The sequence below is a fragment of the Pinus tabuliformis genome, chromosome 1_2 (assembly GCF_031772625.1).
Source record: "Pinus tabuliformis cultivar Carrire ecotype Pingquan chromosome 1_2, CPIR1, whole genome shotgun sequence".
Lineage (NCBI taxonomy): Eukaryota > Viridiplantae > Streptophyta > Pinopsida > Pinales > Pinaceae > Pinus > Pinus tabuliformis.
In genome coordinates this window covers 175,413,687-175,426,467 of record NC_142298.1, presented here as the reverse complement: position 1 = coordinate 175,426,467, position 12,781 = coordinate 175,413,687, and the positions used below count along the sequence as shown (strand labels likewise).

Genomic DNA, 12,781 nt, shown 5'->3' with positions numbered 1-12,781 from the left:
ATCCAATTTTATTGGATACTATTGATTTAGAGTCTGATTGGGTTGTGGAGGAGGAGACCCCTAATTTGAGTTGGCTTGATGAAGAGACTGAGGATCTCTCTAGTTTGCCATCTCAAATGGAGACTCCAAATACACCTGCCTCATAGTTGCTTCTGCCTTCCGAAGTTACTAGTAGCTCCACAAGGGCTTATTGTAGGCATGGTCGTTCATGAGTGACGAGACTCAAGATTGTTATGAGGCAATCATTTATCACTTATGACATGTATTTGAATTTTGAACTTGCTGACATTTTTTATTTTAATTATGGAATCACGAGTCATTTTCTTATTCAGTATCTAAATGTTTCGCTTACAAAAATCGAATACTTATGTTGTACTTTTATAGATATGAGATGATGTTATGAATTATTGCATATTTTGTGGTTTTTATAACTTGGAATTGTCATTAGTTTCTTTTTTGTGCTTAAAATTTACCATATTTTAAGTTTTTTTGTATTTTGACAAGTCTTTTACGAGTCTTATAAGGGTCATTGACTCATTCCCGAGTCTTATACGAGTTGACGAGTAAATGCCATGACGAGTCTTATACGAGTTGACGAGTAAATGCCATGACGAGTCTTATACGAGTATGAGTCGTGCAACATTGGTCGCAGCAGCATGAGATCATATGCAATGCAACATTGTTATTAAGACCAAACGAAACTGGTCTGAACCGACCGGTCCAACCAATTTGAGGCCAAAGTCGTTTCAGACCGATGACCGAAATCGCTTTTGGTCAGTTTGGTAGCGAACTAGCTGGTTCTTCAGTACTGAACCAACCAATTTTGTACATTGTTGCCAAGGACCCTTTGAACACAATTTTTTTTCAAAAAAGCAAATGATTTTTGACAAGGGAAGCCTAGTATTCGACCATATTTCCCTACTAATGCTATGCAATTCATGGTAATGTTAAATTATTAAAGTAAAAGGATGAAAATGAAAGATAAAGGAGAAAGCAGACTTAATAGTTTCCCAAGATTTCAAGATTGGAGGGATTGCAATGCTCCATTGGATTTTGTCATGTACAAGGGTATGGAACTAGTATTTAATCAAGAACACCAAGCCCTCTATGTACCTTGATGTTAGTGGCATTGGTTGTCGAACTCCTCTATCATGAGCCTACTAAAAAAAGTACCCATCACTCAAACAAAGTCTTAACTCGACATGTTATGTTTTCTCTATCTTATTTCAATGCTTAGAGGGTGATATTGACAAAGAAGATCCCAATATAGGCAATGATTTTGATGATATGTAGGTATTTGTTGTAGCATGATTTTTTTTGGATGCTAGAGTCCATGTGGAGCTTGTTTGTTGATGTATTTTTGGTTTAGAAATGGATTGCACTCGGTGCTGTTTTGGTTATGTGCACCCTTACATGCTATATAAATGAGAAGTTTTGCTTATTTGTGTATAAATGGTTTGGATTCATTTTTTTTTTTCAGAGTGAAAATCAGATATATTATATTGAGAAAATACAAGGATATACATATAAACCATTATAGCAGGCGTGCTATTGAGCCTCAATATCAGGCGATGTCCATCCAAAAACATTCCAGAGGACCTGTACAGGCCGTGAAGAGAATAGGGCCGAATAAGATCGAATGGAGATCCATATGACAAATCAGCGATACGATAAAGACAGAAAAATACAGAAAATAGCATGGAGCATACAATAAGATGCAGAGCCATGCAATCCTGAAGCCGAGAGACTAAGTCCGTTCGGACATTGCACAACGAGGAGGAACCTGTGAAATAAAAGAGGCCAGGAACAAAATAGAGCCAAAAACCCGCGGCCATTATAGAGGGAGAACCTGTGCAAAGACATGATAACTTGAAGAAGGAACAGAGACATCAACATGATGAATTTAGCATCGCCATTATGTGAATGAGAGAGGAGAGGATTGGTTCTTTGGAATCCTGAAAAATGCTTGCATTTCTCCAGTTCCAGAGACACCAACAGGTAATGATAAATAATGATTGCCACTCTTGACATTGAGCAGACCACCACTTGTAACCCTCCTGCACAGATGCGAAAACCTGCAGAGCAAAACCATGAGATATTGAAAGTTCATACCAGATTTGAGCAGTACCTGGGCACTGGAAAAACATGTGGGCGTTCGTCTCCAGCGCCTGTCGACACATAACACATTTGCTAGGACCCGACCACCCCTTCCGCTGAAGAACCTCCCATGAGAGATTACGATCAAAAAATAGCAACCAGGAGAATAAAATGGCCTTGAGCGGGCAATGGGCTTTCCAAAATTTGTAAGGGAAGATTGGAGAAGGCCGCTGTTGGAGATTGGACAAGGCAGCAACGTATAAATCGGGGACCCGAATGGGCAGAGTTGAATTCGGCTTGGTCCATATCAATGCATCAGCATCACCTGTCTGAACAATACTCTTGTCTGCAAAAAATTTTGAGGCCAGCTCCCAAGGCTGTTGCAGCGAAGGAGGAAGCCCAAGGTCCTGCGCACTCTTCCAAATCGGCATGGAGGATGACCAAGATAATATCAATTTGTCCCAAGTGAAATAACCCCGGGTATGAAGAAAGGATATCATATGAGGAGATAGCCTTTTTTCCAGGTCATGAACAGTGGCATCTACGCCAATGATTATATTGGAACCAGTGTGAAAACGCCATCTGAGAAAGTCAAAGAAAAGTGCCTGCACCCTTTTGAACCCAAGCCAAATGGCGGAACCTCTCTTGGAGCCGAGAGTCTTATTCCTGTACCAGAATACCAAAGGCCTACCCTTCAAATATTTTTGTTTAATTATAGCACTCCAAGTGCTGGAACCAAAAACGCCTCTGCGAAGAGAGTTGCATAAGAGCGCCTGGCCAAAAGACCGCATATGAAGGATGCCCCAACCACCTGAACGCTTTGGCCTGGAAATGTGATCCATCTTGACGAGATGGATCTTTGACTGATGAGAGCGCCCTCCCCAAAGAAAATTTGCCGATAAGGAGACCATTTTCCTAATGATTGCAGCGGGCAGATGAAATAGGTGAGCCCAATACACCGCCAGCTGGGAGAGAACGGATTGGACAAGAATTAATCTGCCTCCAAGAGATAAAAATCTGAACTCCCATCTTGAAATCTTCCTGTGAAAACGATCAATTAGCCAAACCCAGTCCTGATACCGGTACGCTTTAGGCTTGAGAGAGAAGCCCAGGTATTTAAAACCATCATTGATTAATGCCAAATTGACACCAAAGTGCGTAGCAATCCATTGTGCCAACTCTATATTTGTGCCGTTGTAATATAAGGTGGATTTAGCTCTGTTAATGTGCAGACCCGTGGCTGATTGAAATTTGAGGAAGATACCTGAAAGGCATGTCCAACTAGATTTACAGAGCATGGCAAAAGTCAAAATGTCATCAACAAACAAATTGTGTGACAGAGAAATGTTCTTGCATATCTTAATCGGGGCATATCTATGCTCTGGAACAGCTTTGTTGATCTGCGAGCTGAGAGTGCTCATAACCAAGATAAAGAGGAGAGGAGAGAGAGGACACCCCTGACGGAGTCCTCTCTCCGCTTTGAAGGGAGCTGATGGGGAGCCATTAATGATGACAGAATATTGAACGTTCTCTACGCATGCCATCACCCAATTAATACCTTGAGGATTCAGCCCAATTTTTGCCAGGAGGATGCGGAGGAAACCCCAGTCCACACAATCATATGCTTTTTCCAAATCAATCTTCAGAATGGCAGCATCGGTGTTCTTGGATAAAACCGAGAAGAGACATTCTTGGGTCGAGGCAACAGCATCCAAGATATTCCTGTTTTTTAAAAAAGCATGTTGTTCTTTGGAGATGAAGGAGTTAAGAAGCGGCTTCATACGCTCAGCAATAATCTTCGAGATGATTTTAAAGAGGATGTTGCATAAGGCAATTGGCCTGAAATCAGCAAATGAATCGTTCTGTTCTTTTTTAGGGATCAAAGCTATAAAGGTTGCAGAGAGGGCGCTGTTGATATTCCCCGACATACGGGACGCATCAACCATGTTCAGCAAATCAGTTTTGAACAAGTCGAAGAAGTGTGAAAAGAATTCAATCGGCCATCCATCTGGCCCGGGGCTTTTATCCTTTTGAAATTTTTTAATGGTTTCACACAGTTCCTCTTCCGAGATTTCCTTTAGAAATGCTATGTTGTCGGCTTCGTTAAACATAACAGGAACCTCTTCAATCATCCAGAAAACATCCCTTATCTCATTGGGCCGCCTCTTATATTGATTCTGGAAAAACTTCGTGGCTTCCATCTGAATTTCCTGCTGAGAATGAACAAAGGAACCATTTTCGTCCTTAATCCTCCAGATCGAATTTCTATTCCTGCGGCCATTTGCAAAATTGTGAAAGAACCTTGTGTTACGGTCACCTTGCTTGAGCCAGACCGCTCGACTCTTTAGCCTCCATGTTGATTCCTCTTTGAGCAGCAAAACCTGTTTCCTTTTCTCCAAAGTACTGATGTGGATTTTTTGGTCGAAGGACAGAGAGTCGAAGGGAGCCGAGTCCGTTATGCTCCGTAGTTCATTTTTAATGTCCTCAAGCGCCTTTTTGTCCGATTTCCTCTTTTTAATTAGCCAATCTTTGGCCGCCACCCTCAGCAGATGAATCTTGTCGCGGAAGGTGGACATGGTTGATCGCTCCGCCCGCTTTAATTCTCCCCATGTTTTGGTGATAAGGTCTTGGAATGAGTCGTCTTCAAGATAGGTCCTATTGAACTTGAACGAATACCCCAACCTTCGCTCCCCATTCCTCCATTCGAGGAAGATGGGTCGGTGATCAGATGTGCAATCAAAACCAGTGCGTGCAATTGGCATTCCCCATTGCTCAATTAAGCCAGCATTTATAATGAAACGGTCAAGGCGTTTGGCGATGTACCCCGGGCCGGTCCTGCCATTGGTCCATGTAGGAACCATCTTTTGAGGAGTAATGTCGACCAGATTCCTGTTGAGGAAAGCCGCCCGAAGCCTGTCAGCAAAAGGATCAGATTTCCTGCAGATACCCCAACGTTCGTTAGAGTTTAAAGCAATATTAAAGTCACCAGCTATCAATAGAGATTGGATGTCCAGGATCTCTGAGGCAAGTAGCAGATCCCAGAAGGAGATTTTGTTCTTATACGGCGCATATATATTCAATATATTTATGATCTCGGCCCGGCCTCTAACAAGAGCAGAAAGAAGAATGCCCGCACAGCATTTATAGGCCTTTGCCTGAACCCACATCGGATCCCACATAACCGCCAATCCTCCCGACATTCCATCTGCGTCAGAGGCAGCGATGTACCAGGTAGGAAACATTCTTCGGAAGAATGCAATGGATGCCTTACTTGAGTGCATGGTCTCCTGGATAAAAATAATATGAGAACGAGCAGCAACGAAAATCTCTTTTAGCGCCTGGAATTTGGGGGCGGCACCGAGACCCCGGATGTTTAATGATGTCAGAAAGGTCATTTAGATGGTTGTCCAGCCATGCATGCTCTAAGAGGCTGAGGCACAGGAGAATCGGAGATAGGAACATCAACAAGGGAGAGATTAGTAATGCCGTAGTCAGAAGCGATGGTTCGGCCTCTAAAATGACGCGAATCCCCTTTTTTCTTTTTCCGGACAGTGATGTTCTTGGCTGAGTTGGGACTAATGGAGGGAAATGCAGGTTTATGGATAGTCAATGGCTCCAGGATTGGGGGATTTCGATGGAGGAGGAGATCTATGTCGCTGTCCGATTTATTGATCGGAGACCCGGAGGGGGAATTTGCCGGCGTAGGAGAAGGCATTGGGTCCTTGCCTTTGTGGAGGCGAGCAGAAGGCGTGGCCGTTGAGGGAGATGTTGAACTAATGATAATAGGGTGCGTTCCAACTATAAAATCCCCTTTGTTCATCGGAGATGGAGAGGCTACCGGAAGGTCGTCAATGGGCTCCGGAATGGGGGAGCATTCCAATACTGGTGAGGGCATTTCCTGGGCGCACTCCTGAGAACGCGACTGAGAATAGTGTTCCTGTGTGGGCCGGTGAGATAAAGAGCCATCTGGATCTTCAGACAATGATTCTGATTTATAGGGTCTTCCTCTGTGGCGAGAAAAACGCTTGGGGTTCCGCCTATGAAGATACCTGCAGGTGCTTGCGAGATGACCTGTGCGGTGGCATTGAGAACACCGAAAAGGAATTCCCCAATAGTCGAGCCGCTGACAGATTGAAGAGCCTTCCCAATTGATCTGAATGTCTTCCGGATATCCTCCTTTATAGGGTTTTTCAATGAGCACCCATGCAATCCTCTTATCTTTCTCGCCCCTGACCCATCCATATGAATCCAAACCATAAATGGTTTGGATTCATATGGATGCACATAAATACATATGTTTTTCCTTTAAATTTGAATATTTTATGTGTTTTGGTTGACCGGTTTTTTACCAATTCTGATTTGATTCTAGCCAGTTCCAAGCCCAGAGGGTCTACCAATTCGATGACCGGTCTGGTTCTGATAACATTGCAGCGCAGGCAATGTTGGCAACAGTGTAGAGAGGCATATGGCAGTGTTAGCAACAACACATATGCAGAGTGGTTCAACTATAGGGTTAGCAAATGAATCAGAGTATGTGCAGTGGTTGATGGACAGTGAGAGCTAGTTGTACCATAGTTGTCAGACATCAGCAGTGTGAGGTGGTCCAACTACAAACTACAAGATATTCATCAAGATGATGGGTATAGTAGTAGTGGAGAAGACAGAACACCTTCCTCGCTAAGAGTGAGTGTTAACTTTTGGTATCATTGGACAAGTGTTCTAGTCTCGATTTGTGTTGGAAAGGCTAAAGAACATGAAATCTCCCAAACCCATAAAAGGTTTAAGTAGAAAACACCTAGAGACCACTCAATTAAGTTAATTGATCAATAATTTTAAAAATGCCTAAATCTAACTTAGGAAAATTGATTAATTAACAATAATTAATTGAGAAATATCGCGATGGCTCTAGAGACTCACACAAATCGAGTTTGAGATGATCTTAGTTTTTGATAACAATTTAATCATGGTCGTTGGTGATCCATCGAAAGATTATAAGAGCAAATCGATGGGATGAGGAGAGACACATCAAAGAGACATCGAGTAAGAGGGAGAGTGGGTATCCTTGGCAGATCAAGTTATCCAATGCAATGATTCAGCAAAGAAGAGAGTTCAAGCCAAAGAAGGAGAGCATTAGTGATTAAGTGAGCAGCAGAAGAACATTTCTGGAGAGTTTTCCAACAACAGAGAAGCGTTAGCAAGGAGGCCGCATTATTCCTCAAAGAGGTTGCACAGAGGCTTCAAAGGGCCAGTTCGATTCAACCAGAGAGGAGGTTGATTCACTTGCTGGTGGCTACGTTTTTCATCAGAATGCTAAGCGAGTCATTTCCAAAGGCAAATTCAAGCAGAGAGACAGATCCAAAGGCAATGTGAGTAGGCCCTGTGCAATCATTACGCAGGGGCATATCGAGTGAGCCCAGATTGAGCCAATTTTGGAGCCAAATCAATTGTGGAGTGAGACAATTTGTCTCACAAATATTTTGGCAAGATTATTTCTGAAAACTTCCAGTTTGGCATCCAGATATTGTACTCATAATTTTTGTCGCATAAAAATAAAATAAACCCTCATTTGTTGCACTGATTTTCCCTTCAAGGTTTTTCCAAGGACAATTAGTCCAACATATCGATGTCATTTTTATTGTGTGTGCACATCTATTTTCTCAGCTTCCAATTTATTTTTCCGTAGCGTAATTTTATTTTGAAGAATTGCAATGTGATTTATTCGTTATTTGTCATATAACAAATAAACTGCATAATCAATTATAGGAATAAATTTCTAGTTGTTGCAATTAAAGGAAAATTTCACCAGGTGGTCAACCATAAAGAGCAATGACAAAAGATCAAACTAATATTATGCCCTCAACTAAATTCAATTATTAAAACCTAGTTAAAGCATACATGCTTGTCATTTTATGGTTTCATGTATCTCTTCGTTTACATGGGTAAGCCCTTGGTCTAGTGTGGCCAAAGCTATATCACTTCACCAAAATATAAATATACATATCGATGTATGTATATAGTTAAGAGGCAAAATGTATCAATACATTTTGAATATAGGCTTATCTGCAAAAGAGTTGTATAAATATTGGTGGGTGGTAACTCTTCATGAGAATCTCATTATTAACAGGAGTGTGTAAATTCTTGTAATGCTTAATTTTTTGAAGATGAAAATTCAAAGACTTACATGGGTAGTAATTCTTGGTTAGAAAATGCTCATTTACTTCAATATCACGAATTTATTAATTGCCTTATTTTTCGAGAGCGCAACTTCACTTATATAGTTCTCATATATGTTTTAAAGCAATGTTTACATTAATATTAGGTTTTCGATAATGATTGGTAAGAATTATATTTACCACTTGAATTTAATAGCTTCTAGTAGTAATTCATCTCCAAAAGAAGAGACTTCACTTATATAGTTCGCATATATGTTTTAAAGCAATGTTTACATTAATATTAGGTTTTCGATAATGATTGGTAAGAATTATATTTACCACCTGAATTTAATAGCTTCTAGTAGTAATTCATCTCCAAAAGAAGAGATATTTATGCATTGTGTGTGTGCATGTGCAAGGGTGTGCATAAATGAAGAAGTTCAATCATCCTAAGTAAGGCTTGGTCCACTACGGAGATTTATTGAACTAAACTACAAAAGATGCATCTTCATAAGATTTATATAATTTCTTCCATGGAAATTTAACTTTTCCAAAGTTCATTTCAAATCAATGTTGCAAATAGGGATGAAGCAAGTGCACTTTTTGGAAGCAAAGCATCCTGGAAGCACATATTATATATATTCGAGCCTTTGCCTCTACCTCAATTCTCTAGGAACATTAGTCAACATTGCCCAATTTGGATCAAACTGCCTAATCCAAGCCTTAAAATATGGTAGAAAAAACTTAAAATGCCTGATCAATGATTTTGACTTGAGTGAAGGGTACATTTTTGCTAAGGCCATGACAAAAGAGTTCAGCAATCAACACCATCAACACCGAGGAAGATATGGGGCTTGGTGCTCTTGATAAAATGCTAATCACATCCCTCATACGTGATATAATCTAATGAAATGGCACAATCTCATTGATCATGAAATCTTGAAAACTGTTAAGTCTGCTGAATTTTGAATGGGATGTGAAATTCTATTTTCTCCATATGAATTTCAATGAGGTTGGAACCACTCTCAAACATCCTGAGTCATTGCATGGTAATGTTAAAAATTTAAGTAAAAGGATGAAAATGAAAGATAAAATAAAACAAGGTTTCCAGGTCTCTTTTTAAATTGACTGAAAAACTTTGATAAATCTTCCACATTGAGGATCGGGAGAATTTATGAAGTTTTTACCACAAATGTTAGATCTCGTTGAAGTACAATAAAACCATCAACTCTCAGAAGAATTCATGGAGTTTTAAAATGGACAAATTTAATTTTCGACCATCCACAAAAAGGTTGGAATTTTACTACATCAACAATCAGCGAAATGGATAAAGTTTCTAAAAGTAAAAATATTAAATTTCGTTGATGGCCAATGAAACCATCGATAACCAGCGAAGTGGATAAAGTCTTCTAACATAAAAATCGCAAATTTCACCGATGATCAATGAATCCATCAGCGCATTGACTTTTACATTGGCACTTTGGAAAGGCCATAGGTGATCAACGAAATGTTTACATTTTTATGACAGGCAAACATTAGTTTAATGAATACTTGGGATTTATTTAAAATATATTAATAATAAGATATATTAAATAATTTACTAAAAAAAATTAAAGCTGATGTCATTGATCAGTCAGCAGATTTAGCTTACCTGAGCTGATTTAGCATGTGTTCTAAACTAAAAACACATTAGACCAATGGACTTCCAGGAATGTTTCGAATCCAATGCAGCGGGCTCAATTGGCTAAAATGCCAAAGGAACTTGTCTGCCAAACTTTTTTGTCAACATAATCATTTATATATGAGCTCTGGCGAATTGCAGCAGTTAGTACCCACTAGATATAATGCTGGGATAGACTTATAAAGCATTTCTATGGCACGTCTCCCGCCATATCCATACCCAGGCCAAAGATCAGAAACACACCGGAGCTACCACTTATTGATCAATTAATAGAATTTATCGGTGATTGGTTCGAGTTGACTTCCAATAATCTTGTATTCATTGTCAATATTTGTATCGTCCTGTTATTTTGTAACATAATTCACATCCACCATAACACTCTCAGGGTCAGGCCTTTCCATGTGGTTAGATCGAACATCGTTACCTCTAAGTTCGAGACTCGGGACCATTCCAGTCAACCGAAGCTTTCTGAACAGATATCCAATTCAAGGTCGGTCAGACAGCAGACACTCAATGACCACCAACATCATTTTTGTTTTGGCGTTTCTTCCTTGGTGCCCTTGGGATCCTTGCCCATTTTGTTCTTCTATATTTCCAAGTTCCTACTGCTCAAATATATGCTTTATCTCTTCCAATGTCCATTCATCCCGGTACTTTTTTGCAATCCCATTAGCCAGCTTTGGCTTCTGGTGGGCATTAATTTTAGAATTAAATTAAAAAATAAATCAATTAAATATTAATTCCAACTAATTTATTTAACTACAGCTTAAGTGCAAGGACTAAGCCCAGTTATATTGAGCATTAATTTTCTCTTTAACGGCAAGCACTAACCCCAGATATTGAACATTAACCCATACCCAGGCCAAAGATCAAAAACACATTGGAGCGCAGTTGTCTATAATGGGACTTTTTGGAAGTTTTTCTGGTGGTTTTTCCGGCTAAAATCCGGCAGCAATTTATTAGAATCGCAAGTTTGATAGCTAGTTTCTGCACAATCAAAGCCTCCCAAGGGTTTTTCAGGGTGCTGAATCCAAATATACAGTTAAAAAACCATTTTAACTGCAACAAATCAAGATTTAACCTCAATTTCTTCCGCCGGATTCCGTCACCAAAATCTCCAAAAAGTCGCATTATAGACAACTCCCATTGGAGCGACCACTTATTGATCAATTCATAGAATTTATCGGTGATTGGTTCGAGTTGACTTCCAATAATCTTGTATTCATTGTCAATATTTGTATCGCCCTGTTATTTTGTAACATAATTCACATCCACCATAACACTCTCAGGGTCAGGCCTTTCCATGTGGTTAGATCGAACCTCGTTACCTCTTAGTTCGAGACTCGAGACCATTCCAGTCAAACGAAGCTTTCTGACCAGATCTCCAATTCAAGGTCGGTCAGACCACAGACACTCAATGACCACCAACATCATTTTTGTTTTGGCGTTTCTTCCTTGGTGCCCTTGGGACCCTTGCCCATTTGGTTCTTCTATATTTCCAAGTTCCTACTGCTCGAATATATGCTTTATCTCTTCCAATGTCCATTCATCCTGGTACTTTTTTGCAATCCCATTAGCCAGCTTTGGCTTCTGGTGGGCATTAATTTTAGAATTAGATTAAAAAATAAATCAGATAATACTAATTCCAACTAATTTATTTAATTACAGCTCAAGTGCAAGGACTAAGCCCAGTTATATTGAGCATTAATTCTCTTTAACGGCAAGCACTAACCCCAGATATTGAACATTAATGCTCTACTTAGATCTGATATGTTCTATATGCTGGGCTTTACACTATTTTAAATACTCAAAGATCCAACCTGTAACATACACATCCAACATAAAACATACACAGTTTTAAATACTCTGTAACTGAGTGCTTAATACTGACCAGTACATCAACATTTATATCACAAAAATTTAATCTTTTGAAATAAATTAAAAGTTGACCAAACGAATAATAATAATTCGAAATAACTCCCAACTCAGGAGCAGCTACTTCCCTGGATTGACTAATCTGGGGACAAGTTATACAAAATTAACTTTTCTATCCTTGCATTACTTGCTACAAATTTTAAACTTATAAAAAAGAAAACTGAACGAAAGGGAAAAGGCAAACCATCATTATGGCATCTACAGATATTAGCCTTAAAAATCGAAATTATTAAATGCAAATCGAAAATTTGACAGCTAGAGTATGTGAAAAGAATATGACAAAAACACACCATATTTCAGAGGGATAGAGATACATACCATGGGGCATAGAATTCCACCAAAATGAATGGATGGCTTGAAATGGCCTCCGAGAAACTGTTTGCATCGAGCGTAAGAACTGCTTCTCCTCCTTCCTCTTCAGCTTCTGATTTACACAGATTTACTACCGAAAACAAGATGAGTGCCAAGAAAACCCAACGTAGCATCGCCATGACTGTATCTGCAAAACCCTAGATCCAACTTCACTTTGCCAAACTATGTATGTCGTAGGATTTGATCTGATCCTTCCTCTCATATATATAGAGTTGCTTTTTCCATTACCATAAGGTCGCCGTGTCTTTTAAGGCTGGGTGTACGTGGTCCAGCCAATCAGCGGCCGGTTTCTCTTCCCAGTCCAACATCTAGATGCCACGACGTTCTATTAGGAGACACGTCAGAATAATATTCGTATTTGCCGTCACGAATAGTTGTTGGGGCCAAACTTTCCGCGTGACGTCTGCCATGGATTATATGTGAGGGTGAAAATAGGATGGGGAGGACGAAGTCACGGGTTCTCTTTCACAGATTCCTCCCCCTCACATCATTGTTTGTTTTGTCTCTGCCAACCGTTGTTAGTATTCCACGCCCGGGAGGAATT

The 12,781-nt window shown here is 39.9% G+C and overlaps 1 protein-coding gene across 1 annotated transcript in view; it reads right to left on the bottom strand.

The window, feature by feature from the left end:
- Window positions 1–12,437, bottom strand: part of LOC149205056 (protein disulfide-isomerase-like) — a 60,933-nt gene extending 48,496 nt beyond the window's left edge. Inside the window, exon 1 of the mRNA XM_089394878.1 lies at window positions 12,184–12,437. Within this exon, the coding sequence (XP_089251004.1) occupies window positions 12,184–12,356 (173 nt within the window). The 5' untranslated portion in view covers window positions 12,357–12,437. The remainder of the gene's footprint in view (window positions 1–12,183) is intronic.
- Between the last annotated feature and the right edge of the window lie 344 nt (window positions 12,438–12,781).